The sequence below is a fragment of the Thalassophryne amazonica genome, chromosome 6 (genome assembly GCF_902500255.1).
Source record: "Thalassophryne amazonica chromosome 6, fThaAma1.1, whole genome shotgun sequence".
Lineage (NCBI taxonomy): Eukaryota > Metazoa > Chordata > Actinopteri > Batrachoidiformes > Batrachoididae > Thalassophryne > Thalassophryne amazonica.
Window position 1 is genome coordinate 25,667,729 of NC_047108.1, and position 18,466 is coordinate 25,686,194.

Consider the following 18,466-nt stretch of genomic DNA (forward strand, 5'->3'; position numbering starts at 1 on the left):
GACACACCCATCCCAAACAGTACAATCGTGTATGTGGATGGTTCTTCCACCAAAAATGCTTATGGACAAACGCAATCTGGATATGCTGTCGTCACAAATTCAGAAGTATTAGATTCTGCTTCATTGCCATCGTCATTTTCAGCACAAGCAGCTGAATTAGTTGCTTTAACTGCAGCTTGCTATCTGTTTGAAGGTACGGCTGTAACAATTTATACAGACAGCCAGTACGCTTTTAGCACAGTGCATGTGTTTGCAAAACTGTGGGAGGAGCGTGGAATGGTGACGTCGTCTGGAAAGCCAGTGACTCATGCCACTCTCCTAACTGCCCTACTGCAAGCTGTGAAGTTGCCTCAACAAATTGCTATATGCAAATGTGCGGCTCACACCAATGGCTCTGACAGTGTTTCAAAAGGAAATGATTTTGCTGACAAAGCAGCAAAAGAGGCAGCAGCAGCTCCTTCTATTTTTGTTGTACAGGAAACTACCCCAGAGTTGCATTTAGGTCATACACTGCTTGCTGACATGCAACAGCAGGCAACTGACAGAGAGAAACAAATGTGGATAGCTAAAGGAGCTACGTATGCGAATGGCTTGTGCGTATGACCACAAAAGAAACCCATATTGCCAAAAAATATGTTTAAATGGGCAGCTATTATGAGCCATGGCGTGACGCATGTCTCATCAGGGGGTATGATATCGCAATTGCAATCTATTTTTTGTCTTTATGGGTTCGAAGCATATGCAAAACAGCATTGTAGAGCATGCATGATATGTGCAAAACACAACTCACAAGGCAATTTGAGACCCCAAAGAGGTAAATTTCCAACACCACAATATCCCTTTCAAGTGATTCATATGGATTATATACAGCTGAGTAAACATGAAGGGAAGGAATTTTGTTTAGTCATAATTGATGCCTTCTCAAAATGGGTAGAATTGTTCCCTACAAAACATGCAGATTCACTTACAGTGGCTAAAGCATTATGCAAAGACATCATCCCACGATTTGGAATACCAGAAACAGTCTATTCAGATAATGGAGCACATTTTGTTAATGCAATAGTGCAATACGTAGGAGAAGCACTACAGGTTAATCTCAAAAATCATTGTTCTTATCATCCACAAAGTGCCGGATTAGTGGAAAGGATGAATGGAACAGTAAAAAACAGACTTAGAAAGACAATGGAGGAAACAGGCAGACCATGGACACATTGTGTAGATTTGGTAAAAATGTATATAAACATAACTAGTACCATGGGGTTGACACCGTATGAAACATTGTTTGGCAGAAAATATCGATTGCCATATTATGGACAAATTTGGGATGTACCTGAGGAAGCCAATTTGGCGGATTACATGAGAAAAATGTTAGAAGGACAACGAGGGAGAGTTCCAAACACTGATGATCCCATTTCTCCACAGGAGGACCCTAAAGTGGTACCTGGAGACTGGGTGTTGATAAGAAGCATCAAGAGAAAACACTGGCATTCACCTAAATGGGAAGGGCCCTATCAAGTACTACTCACAACACCCACAGCTTTGAAAATTGGGGAAAGAAGTACATGGATTCATTTAACTCACTGTAAGAAAGTCATTTCTGCAGACACAGACAAACAGTAAGAACAGTAGGACAAGACTAGTAATAGTGTGTGAGCTTGGTGTTGAGATCCAGGTTAGACACGAAAGCTAGCAGAAGACATTAAGAAGCCACTGTTCTGAACATAGGTGTGCTGTAGTGTGCAGAAATGGCGAAAGAAAAAAAAAAAAAACGGGGGTTTCTGGACCCCACGGACAGTCCTTGTTATGCTACTTTTCTTTTTTGAATTGGGAGTATTATTAAAAGCCATGAGCACGGGACATGATAATAAGGATCACATCCGCAGATTGCAGAGACCAAAAAGAAGTAACAAAGACCCCAGTCCGATAATTAATGCCACAGTACATAGCTGTGATGGGAATAATGCATACCGATTTGGTGTACAGGCCTGCATTCCTAGAAATACTTCTGTGATCATCTCTGTACCATATAGTGCTCTTACCCATGGAATGCCGGATGGTGACAGAGGGACTAATTACGGAAATAGTTTCTCATGGTATATGACCAACGATCAACAAGATAGGAGATGGGAAACGTTGGTAGCCGATGAATGGAGTAGATGGACACCAAGATGGGCACAAACCGAGTGGGCTAAGTACCAGAGTCAAAGTCTCAAAATGTATCAAACAGATGATAAGCTGTCTATAGTGGTGAATACCACAGAAAAAGGAACCATATTCCCACCTGATATAGAGGGAGACTGTTGGTTGTTCCTCCTTTGGGTATACAAACAAGGAAAAGATCCGTATTTCCATTTCTTCCTCTGTGAAACAGATAGAGTACAGCAACCAATATTGACCGAATTAAGTACGTCAAAGGGGGTGTCCATACAAGCAAAGGGGGAGTCCATACAAGCAAAGGGGGTGTCTGTACAAGGCACAAAAGACATGAAGGCAGATGACTGGTTCCTAGTAACTACTGGAATTAGTGGACAAAATAACAATTGGCTTTTAATGGCAGAACAAGCAGGACTAGCAGCAAAGAAGGACTGTGTTGTATGTATGGGACCCAGACCTATATTACAGGTAATACCGGCAGCATTACCCAAAGACTGTCTACTGACTGCTATGACACAGACATACATTGCGGCAAACAACAAATGTTCTAAGTGGGACAAGATCTATCCAGTGACCAAATTGACTAAGATTAAACCTTTATTCTCAAGCAAAGTTGGGCATGCTAACCATACATGTGTACACTTGACAGGGACAAGTAAGACTTTGGGTAGCTTAAACCACACCGCCTGGTGTAAGAATGTGGTCCATAGTACTCCCACATTCAAACCTGTCGGGAGGAGTGACGTATGGTGGTGGTGTGGGGATAACAGAATCTTTGACAGACTGCCACGAAATGTGTCAGGTTATTGTGCATTAATATCATTATTGTTACCAGTTGAAGCCATACCCATGACCCCTGAAGACGTTACGACATATGCAGCCTCTCTTATTCCTGAAGATTGGCAGAAAGGCGTAGCCAGACATAGAGTGAAAAGAGATTGGAAAGGAGTGGGAAATCCAACATATATTGACGCAATAGGAGTCCCCAGGGGAGTGCCTGACGAGTATAAACTGGTTAATCAAATAGCAGCTGGATTCGAATCTTCCATCTGTTGGTGGTGCTCAATTAATAAAAACGTGGACAGAATAAACTACATCCACTACAATGTACAGAAATTAGGAAATTGGACTGAGGAAGGATTTAAGGCTGTCCATTCACAGTTAGAAGCCACGTCCCTTATGGCCTTCCAGAATCGCATTGCTCTGGATATGTTGTTGGCAGAGAAAGGAGGTGTTTGTGCCATGTTCGGAGAACAATGCTGCACATTCATTCCCAACAACACAGCTGCAGACGGCAGTCTCACTCAAGCCATTGACGGGCTGAGGACGTTGAACAGGAAGATGAAAGAGCACAGTGGAGTAAACACCGAAGGCTGGGATTGGTGGCTGGAAGGGATGGGAAAATGGAGGTCTTTGATTTCTTCACTATTAGTGTCTATAGCAGTATTTGCTGCAATTCTAACATTGTGTAGATGTTGTTGTATTCCATGTCTCCGAGGCCTTGTAAATAGAATGATAACCACAGCAATAAGTCCAGGACCAGGAGGGGGTCCAGCATCATATCCACTTCTGGGGACAGATGACGACAAGGAGGACGATGGCTCTCCTGACCTGTACCCAGACCAATGGAAGTATGATGACCCAGACACCGATGATGGTGACAATGATGACATCACCTCTGGGGTGTAAGCCTAGAGAAAACATACCATGATGAACCGCTTAGTGAAAATCTCAAAAAGAAGTGCTAAGCTGAGTGATGCCTACTGTATGTTTTAACAGGCGATAAACAGGAGGGGAATGTTAGAGATTTTGTATACATGTTATCACTGTTAAACGTTTGTACATTTGCCTTCTTTCTCATGAGAACGGTGTTGTGCTGTTTTGCACTTCACCCTGAGAACGTACGTGTTATTCAACCTTTTTTAGCTTTGTCTTCTTTCTCATGAGAACGGTGTTGTGCTGTTTTGCACTTCACCCTGAGAACGTACGTGTTATTCAACCTTGTTTAGCTTTGTCTTCTTTCTCATGAGAACGGAGATGTGCTGTTTTGCACCTGTCTTAATGCAATCCTGAGAATTCAATTTTGTTTTGACGTTTGTGATGTGGTGTTTAGTGTGAAGGAGTGTGGAAGACAGGACACTTCAGGCAGATGCAGAACAGCTGATACCTGCAACAGACGAACGAGATGTGCTGACCTGAAGTGTTCTTCCTTACAGCTGCACTTATTGACGTATGCGTTTATGTTATGGGAAGAAACTTGTCTTGCGTCATTACCCCCACCCTTAGGACAAGTTTCTTGTTTATGTGATGAGGGCGTCTCTTAATAAAAAGAGCGGAAAAGCAGGCCAGACTTTAGTGTAGCCTTGGTGTACAGCCTGGCCGCACTCCGCGCGTAATATTTGATTTTCTGTCTCACTGGTGTTTCTTGACTCTGTTTGTCTTGTTAAAGGTTTTAAAAATGTTTGGAGGAGAAAATACCCAACAAGCATATCCCTCTATGATTTTTATGGACACAACTACGGAAGCAGGCCACAGTCTCAACTTGTTGAAATTCCCTCCCTGGCAAATAAACTGCACTATCACCATAGTGGATTTTCTGCACTAAATTCCCCGCTAAGCTAATGGATTCCACACCCACATTTATCATAAGCCTTGCAGGGTCCTTGCAAGTTTGGACATGCCTATCTCGGCTTTCAGTGCTTACCAGTCGAGTGAGTATAAGAGAACTTGTGGAGAGCTGGACATGTCCAAACTTGTCCTCTAACACTCCAAAACGGAGGTGTTCCTTTGTCTCGCTTCATCAGCGAATCGGTTGTGACGCGCGAAGCCTCCACGCGGCTTTCCATGACAAAATCTCTTGTTAAAAGTGAAATCTGCCGGAAAATGGCTGATGTCCAGCTCTTGTGATAACCAGAGAAAGAGCACACGACGGTCTCGTATCCACAGAGCCATCAGCTTAGAAATGATCGTGGTTTATTCCGCGACGTCGCAGCTTGGAGCGCGGCGCACCGACCGTCCTTAAAGGGGTCCTTAAAGGGGTCCTTAAAGCTGTAGTTAAAGTCCTTATTCTCTGTGAAGCCCGTAAAATTTTCAACAAAAGCCAGATAACTTTTTCGAATGGTTTCCAGGTGCCAGTCTCTAACAGCTTCTGAAAAAATTCTGATGGAAAAAAAGTCCTTTTCATTCCGCCATTTCCAGACAATGAAAATCCGACGAGGGGGCGGGACCACTCCTTCCACAAGGCGTGCTCACAGGCGAATGACGTCACCGACAGGCGTGGAAAAACTCACGCATGTGCACGAGGGTTCAAGCATGTCTGACGTAAAAACATATGAATGAAATCCATATAGTTTTTAAAAAAGTAAAAAGGACCATTACTTTATGGACACACCACGTACAATAATATGTCCACAAATCATGCGCAATAACAACTCGTTTACAAATCCCAGCACTAATGTCACCTTACCACATCTAAACTCCATTTCACATATTGTAAATAAGATGCTCCTATCTTTTTTTAATATATATATATATATATATATATATATATATATATATATATATATATATATATATATATATATATATATATATATATAATTATATACACATCATACATCATGATCGTACATCATACAAAGGAGAACATCATACAACATGATGCCTGGCGGATACATCATCCGCATTTGATGCAGTCGCGCTGCTCCAGTCGTTCCGTGATTTTCCTTGCAATGAAAAACCGCCGACAGCACAACACACGACCTCACACAAATGCTACTTGCCAGCAACTGACGCAATCGACAGGCGTGAAAAAATTCACGCATGCGGACGGAGGTTCAATGTTGGCTCATGCAAGCATGCTTGATTCAAATCCATCAGGTTTTTGCAAAAAAATAAATAAATAAAAAAAATAAGGTCGGATACTTTTCTAACAGACCTAGTATATACACATATACATATTCTACTTCTACCTCATTCGCTTATGTTATTGTATTATTACAAGTATCATTATTATTGCCTATCCTTGCACATGCTGTTTGATGCACATTTTCCTCCACTCGCACCCATATTGTGTGTCTTTTTTTTAAAAGCTGAAGTAACGTGAATTTCTCCACTGTGAGATCAATAAAATCTTATCTTATCTTAATAGTCTTACTCTGACAACTCCAAGTACTTTAAATCAAGAAGAGTGGTTGGGTCTTCTTCATCCATGAATGCCTCTTTACCTGAAAAAAAAAGCAAAAATTACATTAACTGTAAATCCAAGTGCCTTAATATCTCAAATACACACTGTGAGTATGCACAGGGACATGCAGTGACTTATATAGCCAGGTCCATAAATTAACAAAGAATTGTAATGCTGTCTGACACAGAATACAATGAATATAAGGTGACATTATACACGTTCCAGTTTGAAGGTATTTATAACCAAATTGGGTGAATGATCTAAGAATTACAGTGTTTTAATTGATTTTATATATTAACCCATAACCAAAAGTATCTATGCAAACATAACCTTAAAAATTGTCATTTTTGGACAAGTTGGTCCTAAAGTAAGGTGTGGTCATGCACAGTGAAGGTGGATTGCAATCATGTGGAAGAATAAAGCCACTGCACCACACAAAGAAAACACTGGTCTAAAGTTGAGCAAAGTTTTCTGCCATTTACACAGCACAATATTCAGAGCTGATGGCATGCGTACACTATGCTTGTGCACACAGGCATGCTTATGACTGTATCATAACACAATACTGCTACTGTAACATCAGAAATGCATACAAAGCTGAGCCCAATCCCCATCCTCAGCTGATCCGATCATCTAGCAATCCTTCTGAAACCCACTTACGAGGGCTGTCAATAAAGTAACGGTCCTCTTTATTTTTTTCAAGAACTATATGGATTTAATTCATATGTTTTTACGTCAGACATGCTTGAACCCTCGTGCGCATGCGTGAGTTTTTCCACGCCTGTCGGTGACGTCATTCGCCTGTGAGCACTCCTTGTGGGAGGAGTCGTCCAGCCTCTCGTCGGAATTCCTTTGTCTGAGAAGTTGCTGAGAGACTGTCGCTTTGTTTGATCAAAATTTTTTCTAAACCTGTGAGACACATCGAAGTGGACACGGTTCGAAAAATTAAGCTGGTTTTCAGTGAAAATTTTAATGGCTGATGAGAGATTTTGAGGTGATTCTGTCGCTTTAAGGACTTCCCACGGTGCGAGACGTCGCTCAGCGCTCTCAGCCGCCGTCGTCAGCCTGTTCAAGCTGAAAACCTCCACATTTCAGGTTCTATTGATCCAGGATGTCGTGAGAGAACAGAGAAGTTTCAGAAGAAGTCGGTTTCAGCATTTTATCCGGATATTCCACTGTTAAAGGAGATTTTTTTAATGAAAGACGTGCGGACGGGTCCGCGCGTCGGGACGCAGCCGCCGCGACGCTCCGCCACAGGTAAAACACCTCTGTTGAAAGCCTTAAGGACATGTCCTGCCTGTTAAACAATTTCTCATATACTCACTCCACTGAAAGCCATCAAAAGCCGCCTGGATTTTACAAATGGTTATCAACATGGAGGTGTTTTTCCTGTGCCGCCGCACCGCGTCGGCTGCGTCCCGACGCACGGATCCGTCCGCACGTCTTTCATTAAAAAAATCTCCTTTAACAGTGGAATATCCGGATAAAATGCTGAAACCGACTACTTCTGAAACTTCTCTGTTCTCTCACGACGTCTTGGATCAATAGAGCCTGAAATATGGAGGTTTTCAGCTTGAACAGGCTGACGACGGCGGCTGAGAGCGCTGAGCGACGTCTCACACCGTGGGAAGTCCTTAAAGCGACAGAATCACCTCAAAATCTCTCATCAGCCGTTAAAATTTTCACTGAAAACCAGCTTAATTTTTCGAACCGTGTCCACTTCGATGTGTCTCACATGTTTAGAAAAAAATTTTTGATCAAACAACGCACCAGTCTCTCAGCAACTTCTCAGACAAAGGAATTCCGACGAGGGGCTGGACGACTCCTCCCACAAGGAGTGCTCACAGGCGAATGACGTCACCGACAGGCATGGAAAAACTCACGCATGCGCACGAGGGTTCAAGCATGTCTGACGTAAAAACATATGAATGAAATCCATATAGTTTTTGAAAAAAATAAAAAGGACCGTTACTTTATTGACAGCCCTCGTACATCAAACGGCTGAAAGCTCACCCAGTCATAATCAGAACCACCAACACCTCGCCTGATAATGGAGATGTGTCTAGAGCTAAGAGATATGACAGTATTCAAAGACGCCAGAGCCAGTATACATGAATGCATAGAGACAGTTAGCGATTACATCAGCTGGTGCACGTCCAACTGTGTCCCGTCCAGAACTGTCCGTGTTTCCCAAATCAAAAATCATGGTTTAAGGCAAATGTCCACAAGAAAATCAGGAAAAGACATGTGGCTTACAAGTCAGGAGACAGTGAAAAATATAAGTGGGCGCATTACAATCTGCGCAAAACACAGCTACAAAAAGGGTATTTTCCCAAAAACTTGAAGTCTTCTTCCAAGACAACACTCATAGTACATGGCAGGGAATCCAATCAGTCACTAACTACAGGAGAAACATGGACACGGAGGTCCGAGCGCACAGAGAAACGAGGGGCGGGACCCTCAGACTGGACTGAGTTCGTCGCGAAGAAGCAAACAAGAGTTTCTCATGAAGACAGAAGTGTAGAACTGGGGTTGATATACTGCTGGTGATGAGTGACAGCTGTGATGACCAGCTTAGAGGCAGGACCCAGCAGGAACCAAGGTGACAAACAACATTTCCCTTATTAAACAAGAAATTTAAAAGCAAAATAAAACAAAACGTGAACAAAGAAATTATGAGCGATGAAGAGGACCATTCTCAGAGCAAGTTTTAATACATTGACGAGTTTGAACTGGAGGAATTAACAGCAAACAAGCTCGAAGTGGACATGCAAAATGTCAATGCAGCTACAAAAACAGCCATATAATAAACAAATTATTAACCGCGCTTGCTCAGTCTATACGGGAACATCAAATGTCAGTGTTTCGCACGAACCTCACCAATGCTCGGCCTGTACAACACCTCGGTTTGATATTTTCTTGTACAGACCTTGCGCACGGTTAATAATTCTTTAATACACTTCTTCACAACCATCCTCACACATATACCCACAGAACACAGGGAGACAGGACAGGACAGGTGACAGGGACATAAAAGACACAGTGACAACTCAAAAACCCAGCCACAGAGCAAACCCCAACACATAGGTAGAGACCAACAGAAAACAACCAGACTTCTGTCAGGTTGTTCTGATTCAGGTCTGGGCTCTGGCTGGGCCACTCAAGGACATTTACAGAGTTGTCCTGAAGCCATTCCTTTGATATCTTGGCTGTGTGCTTAGGGTCACTGTCTTGCTGAAAGACGAACCGTCGCCTCAGCCTCAGGTCAAGAGCACTGTGGGGCAGGTTTTCAACCAGGATGTCTCTGTACATTGCTGCATTCATCTTTCCTTCAATCCTGACTAGTCTCCCAGTTCCTGCTGCTGAAAAACATCCCCACAGCATGATGTTGTCACCACAATGCTTCACTTTAGGGATGGTGCCTAGTTTCCTCCAAACATGATGCCTGGCATTCATGCAAAAGTGTAAAATCTTTGTCTCATCAGACCAGAGAATTTTGTTTCTCATGGTCTGAGAGACTTTCAGGTGCCTTTTGGCCCTTCTGGCCACTCTACCATACAGGTATGTTTGGTGGAGGCTGCAGAGATGGTTGTTCTCCTGGAAGGTACTCCTTTCTCCACAGAGGAATGCAGGACCTTTGACAGAGTGACCATTGGGTTCTTGGTCACCAACTTAACTAAGGCCGTTCTCCCCCGATTACTCAGTGTAAACGGGCAGCCAGCTCTAGAAAGAGATGTGGTGGATCTGAATTTCTTCCATTTACAGATGATGGAGTCCACTGTGCTAATTGGGACCTTCAAAGCAGCAGAGATGTTTCTGTACTCTTTCCTAGATTTGTGCCTCGAGACAATCCTGTCTCTGAGGTCCACAGACAATTCCTTTGACTTCATGCTTGGTTTGTGCTCTGAGTGCACTGTCAACTGTGGGACCTTATATGTAAACAGGTGTGTGCCTTTCCAAATCATGTACAATCAACTGAATTTACCGCAGGCTGGCTTCTGATCCCCTCTGCAAATCATTTATGGAAATTGTGGATGCATTAGGATTCCAGCAACGCATTCAGGATTCGACGCATATTAGTGGAAATACCCTGGATTTGGCTCTCGCACGTGGTATTGCTGTCACAAATATTGACATTATGCCTCTTGTATTGGTGGTCTCTGATCACTCAGTTATTAGGTTCACAGTTTCACTGCCATGTTTAGTGGAACAACAAACTTATTTATCACTGCAGCGACGCATCAACGCAACTCCTCAACTACGACTGAACTCAAAGCTAGACTGCCTGATAGCTTCACGTTTGGAAAATGCTCAATCAGTAGACAGTCTTGTGAGTAGTTTAAACTCAGCGCTCAAAATTACACTCGACATGATTGCGCCACTTATATTAAAACCACGCCTCCCCAAAACGCAGTCACCTTGGTTCAGTGATAACTTGCGTGACCTCAAGCATAAGGCCAGAGGTTTAAAACAGAAATGGCGTAGTTCAAAATTAGAAGTATTCCACTTCACATAGCGTGATGCTATCTTAGACTATAAGCATGCACTACTGGCTACAAAACTGACCTATTACTCTGATTTGATCAACAAAAACAAGCATAACTCAGTTCTTGTTTGACACGGTGGCAACACTTATGCATGGACAACCACCTGTGAGTTGCTCTCCTTTTACAGCACAAGATTTCTTGAATTACGTCAAGAAGAAAATAGATGACATTAGGTTAAATATATCCCAGCATGCCTTAACCTCAGTCACTACACCCTGCTATTGAGGTGGGTGCCATTACTGAGGTATTGCCTAGATTTACAGAATTTGATAGCAGGGTTCTCCCCAGAGATTTTTAGTATATAGGTGCTGTTGGGGAAATGCTTCCACTCAGTGCCCTATCCGACCTTGTGTCCTGAAGCCCAAAGACAAAAATGAACATCTTTTAGTACTGTTTCTGGTCTGATTCTGTGCTGAATTGTTGATTAGTTAAATTAATCTAAAATGTTTATGTTTTGTTGACACACAGTATGTAACAAATGTGCAATAAACTTATTTGAAAGAAAAAAAATGTACAGAAAGACGATTTAAAATGTGGGAGATTCCAGACTTTTTTTTACACTTGTCCCCTGCATAGTTTTCAATTTGAAAAGTTTGAATTCCCAAGTCACAATATCACTAGGCTGGGGCCATTCACTGAAAAAATCTCACCTTGTCCTTGTGATTCAGATTTTGACACCCCTCTATACTGTCAAAAAAATGTTAAAACAAAAGGTCCAGCTTTCCTCCCCGAATCAGCAGGTGCATTTCTGGAAAACATCTTATTACTCTGCATTTTACTCTGCATTTGTCAGCATTTCTCAGCGTGTGATGCACATTTTAGGAAAAGCAGAAACATCAGGCTGACACAGTGAAGAAACGAACACTGCTTCATCCAATAACGAAGCTTGTGAGCTTTCATTCGAAAGTAAAGGTTTGGATTTACAGAGGCTGTACAGAGAGACAGGAGGCAACGCAGTCTGTCGGATTTTGCATTCTAACGTGTGGTGACGCTGCCGTTTGTGTCGCTAGACACTATTTTAGTCCTGCTGTGAGCGTGCAGGTGGGAGGTTTCTTTACAGGCTGGACATGCAGATGGATTTTTTTTTTTTTTTTACATTGGGAAAAAGTTGGAATACATTATTTTCAGGAGATAATGGACTTTCTATCTAACCGTGAGAGAACTTTGTGAGGAGCTCCTCAACACCAGCTGGCAATCGCACGCGATCCGTGCATGGGGACTCCTTTAGTGGAGCGGAATTTGGAAATCACAAGTGGATGACTGTTCAGGTTTTTATTTTTCTTCTTCTCAGTGGAGCTGGTAGGATTTAATTTACTTTGAGTGTCTGTCTTGACGTGAGACTGTTCTGTAATGGAGCAGCACGCACAGTTTTTGCACAGTGGAAAGTAGCTGCTTTTATCATGACTGCATCAAAATTAGCAGTTATCACTTAAAAAACGAGTCATCATAACACCACATCACACTTATATAAACTTTGTAATTAATCTGTGGTTCGTTTTTAACATTAGCAGCATTCAAGTGCACGGTTTCCTCTAAGAAACACTGTCAGAAACACTTGGAAATGTTATGATTTCAGTGTATCATGACATGTCCTGTCATGACAGGACATGTCACATGTCCTTTAAAACATGGAAGAATGGAAATAATGCACGCAGCTATCCAGCCCAAAAACCCTACGTGTGTCTCGGTACCTGAATAATTTCGAATTCTGTTCTGCAGTTTACTTCATAAAAGCCTCCCTGTTCACTGTCACAGAGGCTGCAGTATCGTTCTTAGCGTCTAATCTGATCGATCCCACAGCAGACAGCGTTGATCGAGACGGCTGTGAACCTTCCTCTGTGACGCTTGGCGCCGGGGTGCCTCCTCCCCAGATGGCCCAGTGATCGCTGCATCCCCGCCAAGACGAAACAAAAAATACAGAGATCTGGCTTCGTGTAAGGCTTGTTTTGTCATGGTTTGTGTCATCTGGATGTAAACAGGATAAAATAAAGAGCTGAAGTTGTTTTTGTGAAATTTCAGGCAAAAGCCGGTTTGCATGCTGTTAGATTCCCACCAAGTCTACCGCTAAAACATCATGAGATGACACTACACTATAGCAGCGCTAGATGGCAGTATAATGGCGTCTTTGTTCCATTGTCTGGGGAGAACCCTGGATAGTATCTCACTAGCCATGCTGATGAAACTCATAACGTCTACAAAAAGCACAACCTGCTAATTTGATCCTATACCAACAAAACTGTTTAAGGACCTGTGGCCCACTCTTGGTCCGACTGTGCTGGAAATGATTAATCTCTCTTTAACCCCTGGATGTGTTCCTAAATATTTAAAATCTGCAGTGATTAAACCATGACTTAAGAAATCTAATCTTGACCCTAGTGTACTGAAAAACTATAGGCCGATATCAAATCTATCATGTTGCTCTAAAATTCTGGAAAAGGTGGTTTCATGGCAGCTCATAGACCAATTTACTGAGAACAATCTTTTTGAGCCACTGCAGTCTGCTTTTAGACAATATCATTCCCAGTGGTGGGCATAGTTCCGTTAATCCACTAATTATCAAAACTAATATCAGATTAGCTTTTCAGATAACTTTGAAAACCATCAGCGGACTAATTATCTCCCAATAAATTTTAGACCACTAACCAGAGGGATTCTCCGAATTTATTTTTTATCCCTCTTGAGATGTGTGGCAATCTCATCACAAACTTCAATGTACAACCCCTGGCAAAAATTATGGAATCACCGGCCTCAGAGGATGTTCATTCAGTTGTTTAATTTTGTAGAAAAAAAGCAGATCACAGACATGACACAAAACTAAAGTCATTTCAAATGGCAACTTTCTGGCTTTAAGAAACACTATAAGAAATCAAGAAAAAAAGATTGTGGCAGTCAGTAACGGTTACTTTTTTAGACCAAGCAGAGGAAAAAAATATGGAATCACTCAATTCTGAGGAAAGAATTATGGAATCACCCTGTAAATTTTCATCCCCCAAATTAACACCTGCATCAAATCAGATCTGCTCATTGACATTGACCCTATGCCATGACATTGACCCTACGTGTCTTTTTGCAAGGTATGTTTTTGCAGTTTTTGCTCTATGGCAAGATGCATTATCATCTTGAAAAATGATTTCATCATCCCCAAACATCCTTTCAATTGTCCAAAATATCAACATAAACTTGTGTGCATTTACTGATGATGTAATGACAGCCATCTCCCCAGTGCCTTTACCTGACATGCAGCCCCATATCATCAATGACTGTGGAAATTTACATGTTCTCTTCAGGCAGTCATCTTTATAAATCTCATTGGAAAGGCACCTGTTGGGAAGGTGTCGTAGCACGGACCCACAACAGGGGGCGCAAATGAACGGACAATGAGTAAGCCAAAAGGTAACAATTTAATGTTGTGATAATACACAACCAAATGTACAGAAATTTGCACAGTCAATAAACAGGTGACGTGTGGGCAGGCTCGAAGATAGAAGACCCCTGACGAGAGAGAAGCCGCGTCCCACACGGCCTCCACCACCAACGGTCTGAAGAACACCGGAGCCGCCAAGTCCCGAGTCCCCAGGTGGCCTCTGTCTTCGGCTGTCGACCCTGGTACTGCTGGCAGAAAGCAGCGATATGATATATGAGTGTGAGTCCGCACATTCAGTAATTCACAGTCCATACACAGTTAGGAGGGAGCTCCGGCAGGAGGCGACGTAGGTCCCGGAGTACAGAGGGGCGAGGTGTGGTGTGGCTTGAGACGGGAAACGTGAAAAACAGGGTGAATCCGCAGTGAAGCCGGGAGTTGAAGCTTCACTGCGGCTGGGTTGATGATCTTGAGGATTTTGAAGGGTCCTATGAATCTGTCCTTCAACTTCGGGAAGTCGACACACAAAGGGATGTCCTTGGTCGAGAGCCACACCTCCTGCCCGGGCTGGTATGTGGGGGCCGGGGAACGCCGGCGGTCCGCATGGGCCTTGGCCCTCGTCCGGGCCTTTAACAGGGCAGAGTGGGCGGCCCGCCACACCCGGCGGCACCTCCTGAGGTGGGCCTGGACCGAGGGCACACCGACCTCTCCCTCCACCAGCGGAAACAATGGGGGCTGGTGCCCCAAACATGCCTCAAAAGGGGAGAGGCCGGTAGCAGACGAAACTTGGCTGTTATGGGCATACTCGATCCAGGCCAGATGGTGACTCCAGGCCGCCGGATGCGCGGAGGTGACGCATCGAAGGGCCTGCTCCAGCTCCTGGTTGGCCCGCTCTGCCTGGCCGTTTGTCTGGGGGTGGTACCCGGACGAGAGACTCACGGTGGCCCCCAGCTCCTTACAGAAACTCTTCCACACCTGCGAAGATAACTGGGGACCACGATCTGAAACGATGTCCGATGGTATCCCATGCAGCCGCATGACGTGGTGGACCAGGAGTTCTGCCGTTGGGAGCTTCGGGAGGGCCACGAAGTGGGCCGCCTTGGAGAACCGGTCCACTATCGTGAGAATTACGGTGTTGCCCTGGGACGGCGGGAGGCCCGTGATGAAGTCCAGGCCGATGTGAGACCAGGGGCGATGAGGCACCGGCAGGGGTTGGAGGAGTCCCGTAGTCCTCCGATGGTCTGCCTTGCCCCTGGCGCAGATGGTACAGGCCTGGACGTAGTCCCGGACGTCGGTTTCCAGGGACGCCCACCAGAAGCTCTGCTGGACTACTGCCACGGTCCTACGCACTCCGGGATGACAGGAGAGCTTGGACCCATGACAGAAGTCCAATACGGCAGCTCTTGCTTCTCGTGGGACGTACAGTCTGTTCTTGGGGCCAGTCCCCGGGTCTGGGCTCCTTGTCAGGGCCTCCCGGACGGTCTTCTCCACGTCCCAGGTGAGGGTGGCCACGACAGTGGACTCGGGGATGATGGTCTCGGTGGGGTTCGACAGCCCCGCTTTGGCTTCTTCTTCGTGCACCCGGGACAATGCATCTGATTTTTGGTTCTTGGTCCCGGGGCGGTACGTGATCTGGAAGTCAAAGCGCCCGAAGAACAGAGACCAGCGGGCTTGCCTGGGGTTCAGCCGCTTGGCGGTCCGGATGTACTCCAGGTTCCGATGGTCCGTGAAAACCGTGAAGGGCAACGATGCCCCCTCCAGCAGGTGTCTCCACTCTTCAAGAGCCTCCTTCACCGCGAGGAGCTCCCGATTGCCGACGTCATAGTTCCGTTCAGCTGGGGTCAACCTGCGGGAAAAAAAGGCACAACAATGGAGAACTTTATCAGCCTCCACGCTCTGGGACAGCACGGCTCCTATCCCTGAGTCAGAGGCGTCCACTTATACTATGTACTGGCGATCAGGATCAGGCTGCACCAGAACTGGTGCAGTCGAGAACCGGCGTTTCAACTCCTGGAACGCGGCTTCGCTCCGATCCGACCAGGCGAAGGGGACTTTGGTGGAGGTCAGGGCAGTCAGGGGGCTAACTACCTGACTGTAACCTTTAATGAACCTCCTGTAGAAATTTGCAAAGCCGAGGAACTGCTGTAGTTTCCTGCGGCTTGTTGGTTGGGGCCAATCTCTCACCGCCGCAACCTTAGCCGGATCAGGGGCGACGGAGTTGGAGGAGATGATGAACCCCGGGAAGGACAAAGAAGTGCGGTGGAACTCGCACTTCTCGCCCTTCACAAACAGCCAGTTCTCCAACAACCGCTGTAGGACCTGACGTACATGCTGGACATGGGTCTCAGGGTCCGGGGAAAAGATGAGTATATCGTCCAGATATACGAAGACAAACCGATGCAGGAAGTCCCGCAAGACGTCATTTACCAAAGCTTGGAACGTCGTGGGGGTGTTAGTGAGGCCGAACGGCATGACCAGGTACTCAAAGTGACCTAACGGGGTGTTGAATGCCGTCTTCCATTCGTCTCCCTTCCGGATCCGAACCAGGTGGTACGCGTTTCTAAGATCCAATTTCGTGAAAATTTGGGCTCCATGCAGGGGCGTGAACACTGAATCCAACAGAGGTAACGGGTATCGGATGCGAACCGTGATCTCGTTCAGCCCTCTGTAATCAATGCATGGAAGGAGTCCGCCGTCTTTTTTACCCACAAAAAAGAAACCAGCACCCATCGGGGAGGTGGAGTTCCGGATCAGCCCGGCAGCTAAGGAGTCCCGGATGTAGGTCTCCATTGATTCGCGTTCCGGACGTGAGAGGTTGTACAACCTACTGGACGGGTACTCAGCGCCCGGGACCAAATAGATGGCACAATCGTACGGTCGGTGCGGGGGAAGAGTGAGCGCCAGATCTTTGCTGAAAACGTCAGCAAGATCATGGTACTCCTTTGGCACCGCCAATAGATTGGGGGGGACGTTGACCTCCTCATTAGCCGTAGTGCCGGGAGGAACCGAGGATCCTAAACACTCCCGGTGGCAGGTTTCGCTCCACTGCGTCACAACCCCGGACGGCCAATCAATCCGGGGATTGTGCTTCACCATCCATGGAAAGCCCAAAATCACTCAGGAGGTAGATGGTGTTACATGGAACACGATCTCCTCCCTGTGATTCCCAGACACAACCAAAGTCACTGGTTGTGTCTGATGTGTGATTAATGGAAGCAGGGTGCCATCTAGTGCTCGCACCTGCAATGGTGCCGGCAGAGCCACCAGGGGGAGCCCTACTTCCTTTGCCCATCTGCTATCCAGCAGATTCCCTTCTGACCCCGTGTCTACCAGTGCTGGGGCGTGAAGGGTTAAATCCCCACAAAGGATTGTTACTGGGATTCGTGCAGATTTGCGGGGTTTCCCCGCGTGCGTGTTATGGCCCACCCTTAGCCCAGTTTCTAAGGACGGGCGTTGTAGTTTGACCGTTTGGGGCAGTCCTTCTGCCGGTGCTCACAAAAACCGCAGATAAAACACTCCCCGCGGGCCAGCCTCCTTTGTCTAATGTTTGTTTTCACTTTGGCCCTGCTCGTGTCCATAGCCTCCTCAGCAGGGGGAGCTGTAGCCACACGGAGCTCTCTGGCAGTGAAGCGTGGGGACGACGTCACCTTTTCGGAACCGGAAGGGGGAGGGACGGCTCGTGCCCGGTCACGCCCCCCGGCCTGCTCCCGACGATGCTCGTTTAAACGGTTGTCTAAGCGTATAACTAAATCGACAAGCCCGTCAAAATCCCACGGTTCCTCCTTAGCCAGTAGGTGCTCCTTAAGGACCGGGGACAGTCCATTTACAAAGGCGGCGCGGAGCGCAACGTTACTCCAGCCGGACCTCGCTGCCGCGATGCGGAAGTCGACTGCATACTCGGCTGCGCTACGGCGCCCCTGTTTCATAGACAGCAGCACATTTGAAGCGGTCTCGCCTCTGTTGGGATGGTCAAACACTTGTTTGAACTCCCGTACAAACCCATTATAAGATGTTAGGAGCCGTGAATTCTGCTCCCAAAGCGCCGTAGCCCAGGCGCGTGCCTCTCCTCGAAGCAGATTTATAACATAAGCCACCCGGCTGGCGTCTGACGCGTACATGACAGGGCGCTGTGAAAAGACGAGCGAACACTGCATGAGGAAGTCTGCGCACGTCTCAACACAGCCCCCGTACGGTTCCGGAGGGCTTATGTATGCTTCA

The 18,466-nt window shown here is 45.7% G+C and overlaps 1 protein-coding gene across 1 annotated transcript in view; it reads right to left on the reverse strand.

The window, feature by feature from the left end:
- cfap74 (cilia and flagella associated protein 74) overlaps nt 1-18,466 on the reverse strand; it is a 434,220-nt gene that overhangs the window by 402,919 nt on the left and 12,835 nt on the right. The window contains 1 exon segment of the mRNA XM_034171458.1: nt 6,311-6,380. Within this exon segment, the coding sequence (XP_034027349.1) occupies nt 6,311-6,380 (70 nt within the window).